Source organism: Amphiura filiformis, chromosome 14 (genome assembly GCF_039555335.1).
Source record: "Amphiura filiformis chromosome 14, Afil_fr2py, whole genome shotgun sequence".
NCBI lineage: Eukaryota > Metazoa > Echinodermata > Ophiuroidea > Amphilepidida > Amphiuridae > Amphiura > Amphiura filiformis.
The window spans coordinates 11,121,410-11,131,374 of NC_092641.1; the positions used below are offsets into that span (position 1 = coordinate 11,121,410).

General features: G+C 37.6%; 1 protein-coding gene across 1 annotated transcript; it reads right to left on the minus strand.

The window, feature by feature from the left end:
- Nucleotides 1–843: 843 nt before the first annotated feature.
- On the minus strand, nt 844–8,728 carry LOC140169189 (uncharacterized). The gene is made up of 8 exons (XM_072192447.1): nt 8,273–8,728; nt 7,613–7,792; nt 6,154–6,292; nt 5,187–5,288; nt 4,087–5,003; nt 3,679–3,789; nt 1,661–3,336; nt 844–1,265 (listed from the first exon to the last, which is right to left on the minus strand). Exons 1-8 carry the CDS (start codon nt 8,726–8,728, stop codon nt 1,196–1,198), a joined length of 3,651 nt encoding a protein of 1,216 aa, XP_072048548.1. The 3' UTR covers nt 844–1,195.
- Nucleotides 8,729–9,965: the final 1,237 nt, after the last annotated feature.

Below are 9,965 nucleotides of genomic sequence, written 5' to 3' on the forward strand. Positions count from 1 at the left end.
AAAAAGGGGCCATTGTATTACAAATCTGTAAAATGCGTTGCGCATTTTGACACCTCATTTAATACTATAGCCCAGAAAACAATAAAACACCGGTCAATTTAATGTAGTGAGGTCCAGATTTGAAAGTTGCACTTATATACAACTAGATTTCGCGGTTCTCGGGTCGGGCGCTTCTCGTGATAGGCCTATTTCTAATTACCCAAACTCGTTACCCATATACCTGCCCTGACTTTTTAAACTACTAAGAAATGCGTCTCTCAATGATCAAGACCCAAGACACAACTTAATCAACTCTGTTTGTTTTAAAGGTGTGATGCTTACTTCGGTAGGCATACCCATAATCTGGAAACCAATCATTCGCCTCTTCCAAGCCCTGCCCTGTTACCACATTTAGAGAAACCGAAATTAGTACCTGGACGTGGATATAGGCCGTTACTAAAGTAATGAAATCAATCGCGAGAAACGTGAACGCAAAAACGGTTCATAGGCCTTCCGGAAATAGTCATGTTCTCATAAAAATAGGTCTACATGCACGTGTTTGGTGTGTGCACGTGTTCGGTATCTTAATATTGAAATATGTGTTGAAAATAAGGCCTAGGCCTATAATTATTGGTCCGATGAGATGCGCCTGTTAGTCACACTGTAATGCTTTTCCGATGCGCGGACTGTACTCCGCGCACACTCCCGTTGATACTCCGCGATAGCGCACCGCGAGCACGCGATAGTGCACCGCGAGCACGCGATAGTGCACCGCGTGAACGCGAAACTCGCGGGACGCGAACGCGATAGCGCGCGGACAGAGGACGGACGGACGGACACGCCGTAATTAGTATTAAGATACAAAAACACTCAGATATCATTACACAGATTACCTTCCATTATACTGAATACAAAATCAATACAATTTACTGCAACTTTCAAATCTTGGGTTACATTGATTTAAATGTACGCTGTGACGTCAATATTTAGTTAATTGCTACAAATGAGGTGTCAAAATGTGCAGAAATAAATTCTGCTTCCAACGCATTTGACAGATTTGTAATACAATCGCCCGGTTTTTAATAATGGTCATTATTTAAGGGGGGTTAGTTACTTTTTTTGAGATGTTTACACAGATGAGTCTGGCCCCAAGTCCCAGTCGTTTAGAAAAAGAGATGGACACTCCGGATTGTAAACACAGCCTTTACTCCACCTATCACACGAGAATAACAAAGTCATCCAGCTTGTCTGGCAACACATCATCAGGGAGTAAGTTTCTCGTGTACCTGCCAAAAATAATGTGATTGATGTCGCAGTATTATTTTGATTTATATCACTATCCGTAATAATTTTGTTATAGTTTTAGGCCGACCAGTTCCGCATGGTGATGCATTCCTGTCTTTCTTTGTTTTGTATATAAATTTTTTATATACTAGACCTTCATTGACCTTTTTGGTAAATCCCATAAGCCTTTGCGAGTACACCTGAGATGTCGTCATTTGGCGTCACGCCGACTTGCAATGCGCAGTAACGATGTTCGATAAACGATGTGCGCATGGGCGCAGATCGACGTGACGTCAAACGACGTCATGTGTACTCGCAAAGGCTTATAGCATTTACCGAAAAGGTCAATTAGAAATGACAGAATAAGAATGACAGATAACAAAGATGAAATCCTTACCAAAAATGTTCACATTGTCGACTTGCTTCTACCAATCGATAAAATGACTTCCTGCTGCCTAGACGTATTCCGTACAAAGAGAGCAAAGTGATATTCCTTGCTTGTTGCATTCCCTTCTCCACAAACTTCTCCACAACTTCTTCAGGAATCAAATCTGAGTTATCAGAAGCTAGCAAGAGCTCATCCATTTGTTGGCATGATTCCAATGTTAGGCCACCATGTCTTACCAAATCTACTGCATACGCACTGCCCCAGACATGAAGAGTCCTTAGACACGGAAGTTTGCTGTGAATTGAATGCATTAGTTCATTGTGTTTACTCTGACTCAGCCGATTCAAAGCGAAGTGCACCCTCTTCAGTGTAGTAGGTAAGGTTTCCACAAGATGTGAAGCTACTGCATCATTCATCTCGTTACCTTCAAGGCCCAACTCTGTCAGCTTAGATGGTACATTTTGTGCAAATAATTCCATATCATTTGCTGGTGCCTGCATGTTAAACATACGCAACTCACGCAATTCTGCACAATGCTTGAGATTGTTAGCAAGGATTGGAAGCGTTTGTCCTGGCTGAACTTTATTGTACGAGATATCGAGTACACGCAGTAATGGAATCATGTGAACGGATGACGCAAGTCTCGTCATCTGTTGTTCAGTAGATGCAGTTGACCTCACCTTCAGCAGCGATAGAGACTTTATTTCGCCATTTTCTATCGTTTTTAGTAAATCATCATCAAGTTTGAAATGATTTACATTTAGTCGCTCCACTTTGACATACTTCAAGCAGTGTATGATAGGCAAAATGTTCGTTTCCGAGGGGGGTGGTAGCCCTTCATATGCCTGGATACATGGAATGTATGCCACTAGGTGAGGTGGAGGATACTCTCGAATCCAGACCTTGTGTAACTCTGGGTTCGCCTCAACAAATGAATCGTATACTTGTTGTATCATATCGGTAGAATGGTGCTTCATAGTAGTCAAACCCTCTATATGGAACATGATGAACATTGCGTGAGATACTCCATAGCATATATTGATATCACCGACGTGGGCAATAGGTCGCAATGTTATACCACGAATAGCCACAGGATCGCAGTATTCCATGAAGTATGCGAGTGTGATGGCTGTCTTGGATGAGATACCATAAAATAGCACTTCACCTTCCATGAATAAATCTCCTAGAATTGAAACGAACTCCGCCTTGGCATCCGCTTCAAAGTTGCACTGTAAACACAACTCAATATACTGTTGTATAGGTCGTGTTTCGTCTGCTGACAATTCATCCTCATAATACGTCTGCGGGTCAATTTCACTCTTGAAAAGTAACATCAGCTTTTGGATGATCATCTTGGCAGCCGATTGAAGACGAGATGCAAATAGTAAGACAGGGGCTATGCTTAAGACATCGCTGACAGTCTTCAATTTTTTGAGGTATGATCTTAGCTTTGAGGGATGATGTCGAAGATAATAGCCGGCGTAAAACTCCTGCCCTGATTTATGGAAGAACTGTAGCGCATGCATATGTTCACTCCTCCTACACATAATCCCCATGCCGAGTGCTTCTTCTAGGCACTTTTCCCCACATGATTTCTTGATTTCATCTTCTGTGAACACAATCTTTGTCGCCCATGGTGTCAAACCAGAGACCGAAAATTCCCCAAGAGAGAAATAAAACTTATCCTGCAACAAAAGGGTCAATAAAAACATTCAGTTTTTACATTATTGTAATGCACTTTATTGAACTAAAATACCCTGAAAAAATAACGTGACGTACTTGTGACAAAGTCTGCATTTTAAAAATAAATCCTGGTATTTAATCAACCAATCAGATTATCCCAGGAATTAACCAGCCAATCAGATTCGCCGATACACGTATTCAGAATGTATGCATTGGAAATGAAGACAAATTACTTTCTTTCGTTTTATCTTATTTGCTTGGCTCAAAATGAAAAGAGGAACATAATCTGATGGAAGTTGTTTACTTTCCTGATTTCAATTGCAGTAAGATATCACAATACATACCTGTTGAGATATGACGGGGAGGTTTGGTGATGCAAGTGGTAAAAGTCGACGAGTGCGATCAACTAATCTCTCAACAACTCCAGGTTGGCGTTCTTGATCACTTTGAGCATTCTAAATGAGGATAAAATAATAAAATAAGAAGGAGACGCTCAATAAGAGACAAAGATACTATATAATTCGTATACCTTCCTCGAGTCAGTAAAGTAAAATCAAATTTTGAGATTTTTTGTAATCAGTATGAAAAATGCATTAAAATGAGTACAAACAGGCACAGTATTTGTTTAGCAGCTCTTCATATTTTTATAAGAAAATATCTCAAAACTCAGACTTTTTATATTGAAGCTTATGACAAGTACACAGAGTGTAACTGAATAATTCTCAAATACTTCAAACTTAAAATATACCTACCTGGTTTGTACTTGTTTTCATGAAGTTCTCATACATGATGGTCGCTATTTCTTCATATACCTCACTGATTCTGTCCGGTATACCTCTTTTGCCGTTAGTCTCAATCCAGAACCACGAAGTTAACAATACCATTAATGGAGTAGAAGTATCCAATACGAGTTTGTTTTCGTCTATATATTGAAGCAAACGCTTTCCTAACGCTATTGTTGCCAGATCTTTAGGATTCAGACTGAAGAGTTTCGTAACGTATTTCCTAACATCAGATCGCTTCATCTTTTGTAACTCTAAACGTCTGTATACAGGACTCTCTGATATTATTTCCCGTTCCCTCCACGGCCTTGTCGTTACAAGAACGCAACATTTTCCCAATTGTTTGGATCGAATAATCTGCACAAGATTCCCGGTAAATTCGTGTTTGAATAAATCAAGAGGAGCTTCATCTAACCCGTCTAGTACAATAACGACCTCTTTACCAAGAGTACGAATGACTTTCCCAACGGTAGATATATCCACATTCGACGACTGCAGCAACTGCGAACATATAGCTTCTTCAATATCGCTTGAATGAGTTAATGTGGCTAATTGAATTATGAATAAAAGTTGTACGTCTTTGAGGGGAGACAAACTAGATTTGTAACACCAGTCAAAGGCCAATTTGGCGCAGAATGTAGACTTTCCTTGACCCGGATTCCCTGTCAGTATATAACGTGTATCATCATCAGTCTCGAAAATCTCTTGATAGGATTTTAAACGCTCTTTTATCGGCCGCAATCCAGGTATCGTAATGTCTATAGTCACTGGTACATATACTCGCTCTAAGTCCACACAATTTCCAGGTTTCCAAGGATACATTTTCTTTTGGCAATTATTAGCTTTGTAGTGTTTCCTTAAATCTTCAGCTATTGATTGTACCAAGTCTGAAAACCAAATTAATAATAAATTATGAGAAATATAACTCTGAAGTTAAATAAATAATCACAAATACAACCATCAGGCCAACTGATGCTCTAAAATGCATTCAAATCAATAGGTTGTTAAGAACGATTACTGTATTTGTGTTTATAGTCAAAAAAGATTTAAATGAAATTGTTGATACTTGCCATCGAAATGCCTTTGACATCGGAACCCCATACAGTCAGGACGCGCTACCTCTTCAGTACAACCATGGACTTGACATAGTTTGACTTCTTCCAGACGGGAACCTAAAATGTAAACATTGTGTTCATAAGTGTAAACAATTTTCGTATTCTATAAATGCGTCACTAAGCCAAAAAAAGAAACTTATAATTTTTCATAAGGTCATATCTTAAAATCCTGTGCATCAAAATGAACCAAAATTACACACTACTCTACTCTAAACACATGTCAGTAAACAAATCAGTTGTTCAACTGACACAACATCAAAACGCCCTGACATGGAACAGCTTCCTGGACCACATTTACAGCCCAAGAAATCTGAGAGTAGGTGGGATAGTGTAGGACAAGACCTGTTCTTGAAGAAGGTGCGTGAAAAGCAGAAATCAGCCATATTTCACACTATGCCCCTTTACCTGGAAACCCAATTTGCAAACATAAATTGGTCTAGCTAAAAAGGCAAGTGTAACGAAATGTTGCCTATTAGAATATTATAACGTTTCTATGGTGCTTTCCTAAGCCTTTTTAGAGCGTTTTTATTTAAAACGTACCCCATGAGTGCGTGCCAATAATATCTGGTCCTCTCCTTTCGACATGCCAAATATAGCTTCCCCATTTACCCTGCCAAAAATTGTTCCCCCTCTTTTTGCCGGGTGTTGGGGGGGGGATACACTTATTACACAGTCCTTAATAAGGGCATGTATTCACTCCCCCATGATCTGAACTAATATTCATTATCTTGCACACTGGTATCAAAGCAAAATTTTCTTACATAGAAACTGCCCCAATGCCCAAAAATAATATTAAAAAACACATTACAAACAAATGGGTGTTTGGTAAAACAATGGTTTTTTTTAAATTTAATGATTTATTTTAACCCAAATATGATCCTCTTTCATAATATTTCTATGCTTCATCACTACTTTAATTTACCTTGTGTTTCAGTTTGGGTAGCTGTCACCGTAGTAGGTTGGTTTGGTTTGTTGTCTTCTAAGGTTTTCAGTACGATGTCTTCTATCAAAGGTTTCAAGGCTTCTTGTTGTATATTCTCCGGCATTGTTTGGTCTTTTATCTTAAAATTGGAAAAAAATACAAAGTATAATCTTTCCCGTAAACTTTCGAACATATTTTTGTTTTGTTTGTTTTGTTTTATTTCTTCTTTAAGGTTATGAACTATTTTAAACTGTTGTGATTTGGTAGTTCACAGTATCTTACGAATGGTAGTGAGCTTTGGCAAAAACTGCATTGCTCAATTCATAGCGAGCGTGTAGAAACATTAAAATATCACAGATATACTTTTATAGGTGCTGCGGTGCTTGAGTTACGTTGTAAAGAGGGCTGAAACAACAACACTTTTGTAAAACGTACATAACTCATTAACAACAATAAATTAAGCAAGTTTGCAAAGTATACGATTTGTAGAATGAACTTTTGCAAAACATCAAGGTGTTATTTTTCAATAATATATTGATCTAGATAATGAAAATCGACTTTTAGGTTGCTTCGACCAACAATACCCCGTCTACCCTTAACCTGGGACACTCAATCAGTTGAAAACACAATTAATCATCTGTTCTTCCTTGAGGCCCATGAAGTATATATGTATATGAAATCTGAAAAAAAAATCACCCTGAACAAGACTGGCGCTACACGTTACAAAGAGGGCAAATCGCTTTGCTAGTCAATTAGTTTTAATATTTCGAGCCAGGGGAAACTTAACCTCCTTGCCCCTTATTAAAGGAAAAATCAGTGTGACTCATAAAATTAACGTTTCTGTTACTATTATTCTATCGGGCAACATTTCGAAGAGAAAATAACTGCAGCAAAGTCGTTCCGCTGCCCCGCTTTAGAAATTACTTTATTGGAAGCGCGCGAAAATTGATAATTTAATGATAAAATGGACAAAAATTTAGTTACTTTTAAGCAGAATTAGACCAAATGCACACATTTTGGTCAATTTTTTTTGTCCCCGTATTTCGAGCCACTGCCTCCTACTGCCCCTGGTTGGTACGTCACTGCCAGGAATGTATGAAAGTCAGTCTCCAAAATACTAAGTAAGTATATTGTCACGATGTATTTAGCTGAAACCTGTTTCGATGTGTTTGGGTTTACAATTAGAACTAAAATTGAATCACATAGCGTATAATGAATTGTATTACCTTGTAACGACAAGAAAAAATGCGCGACAACGTGCAATGTCGATGCTAAAACTTTTCGACCCCTGAACCTGGTGTACAAAACTTTATTGATCGCATGTTTTTGCACCCCACCAAGGTATTTCTGAAATGTCCGTAGTCATGGTAGTTCATGTCAATCAGCTTGGTGATCATCGAAATATAGTACGAACACTCTTAATATGTTAGACATTATCAATGTGTTTGTGAAGACGCACCTCTGTTAACTTGGTGATCACATCTTTGGCAGTCTGCTGTGTAAAGTATGGACGTCCTATACCTGGTAAACAGTTGACAAGGTTTGTGATGTCTGTCCAGTAGTTGTTGAAGGTCTGGTCATCAAGATGGATGCTGTTACGAAGTTTCAGGTGAGCAAGGGCGTTTCGGATTTGGGCTATCTGAAACGAAATGTTATTATGGTAAGGAAATAGAATTTACATTTTAATATCAGATTTTCATAACCACACTCTAAATTTTGCAACGGTTAATGTAGTTGTAAACAAATTGTTGAACCATTTGTTGCACTCTCTTGATGCTACGTACTTATACTTTGAATAAACCTGTGTACATGCAGTGCTTATATGCTATAATTACCACACTCATAGAAATGACTTGTTCGCCATGTTGGCGCAATTCAAAAGGAGTAAGTTTGGACAACTCAAAAATAGTGTAAAAGTTGCCAAAACAAAATTCATTTTAGTTATCCGAACTTAAAAATGCTGAAAAAGCTCAAAGAAGCTTGACGATGCACAAATGAGAAGGCACGATACCGCATCTATTCAAATAAGCGTTAGTCGAGTTGCTACATTTTCAATTTGAATCAACTGGATGAATGACAACTTTCACACAAACACATTACTGAGTATCATATTTCTTACCTTTTGAATATTATCATATACAATCTGATCCCCATGGTGAAACTCTTTGAATTTCCCCATAATCATGAGCAAGGATGCTGTGTCAAAATCAGCGAGTGTTGAATACGTATTTATATTATTTGCAGGCATCCGTAAAACAAATAGTTTCATCGCCTCTAACGGATCTTTGCTGAACAAAGTTGAATTTGCATTCATCCACTGTAGAGAACCAACGGTCCAAGGTGGGTACACCTGTGCTTCGATAGCTGTTGCCCATGCAATGCATTCTTGGCATGATTTGTTCTTCAGAGATGGTTTCTTGTAAGGGGGACATTGGGCTGGGTTAGAACAAGGTTGGGTGGTAGTCTTGTGATGCCATACGTCAACAGCATTCTGTAGACTAGGAATTGTGCGTGATAACAGTTCATGTAGAGCTGCGTGGCACCTGATGAAATTATCTTGTGGTGACTTTGCCATTGTTACCAATACAAGTGTATTATCTGTAGATAAAATTAAGATAAAGAACAACAATGAGAACTAAATAGTATTGTGCGTCCTTTTAAATTCATCATCTAAAATTAAGGTGTTCATGATAATAATAAAAAACCAAGGCCCAAATTTCTTCAAGACAACATCTTAAAAGAATGTTTTAGTGGGAAAAAGTGACGTTTCTTTTACTTATCTGAAAGTCGCTCTACCGCAATGTGCCCTGAGTAATTTAATTTGATTATTTATATTTGTTTACAAATAAACCTATTTCATGAGAAATTCCCTCTCATGCATGAAATTGCTCAACAACAAATTGAATTATTTCTAATTTTGTATAGTTTGGAATCCCCATTTCTAGAATATTCATTGTGTTGCACAATTGGGAAGATCAAGATTGTAAAATGAAAATGACGTCATGTTGAGAAAAACCCACAGGAAGTAATTTAATGTTAAAGGTTGATGTTTATAATTATTCTTGGGAATTTCCCGGATTACATCATAAAGGTCATTAACGACTCGTAACACTACGTTGTTTACTTCTTTGCCCCTATAGGTTAAATCGAGGATTGAGAACCAGACAAATATCTTAAATCATGTTAAATATTTTATTAATTAATAAGATAATAATAACTTCATATTGTATTTATTTTTTCTGGGGGAGGGGGCATATTATTGATTCATCCTAGACCAATACAAAGATTGTGCTCAGTCTACAAGTAATGTGTCTCTTAGCAATTTGTCCCAGATTTGCGGTATCTATAACAATAGTGCATGCTCGAGTCGATGAACTTAGGATTGGTCAGGATCGCACCATATTTGTCGTTATTACACCGAAACACTTCTAATAAAAAAGCCAAATCACACAATTGATCCGTTTGATCGGAACAATCATCAAGATTCAGATATTGGCACCTTTGGTAGTGTTAACATTACCATAAACCGTGTAATAAAGGCAAAATTCGACATTTTACATGAATCTGTAATTTCTATACTTAAAGGTCCATTCAATTATTCCAGCAAAGGTTTAAAAAAAATCAAATTGTTTATAAATTGCCTAAGAGTGATGGATAAGTCATAAAATTATTGTCATTAGGAATTTTTGCTATGAAAAATTTGGCAAAAAGAAAACAGCAGTATTGACAAAGATGAAACCCCAGTTCAAATATATCCTATTAGCCACATTTTCATAATATCCTTTAATAATATCCAAATATCTGAAATATCT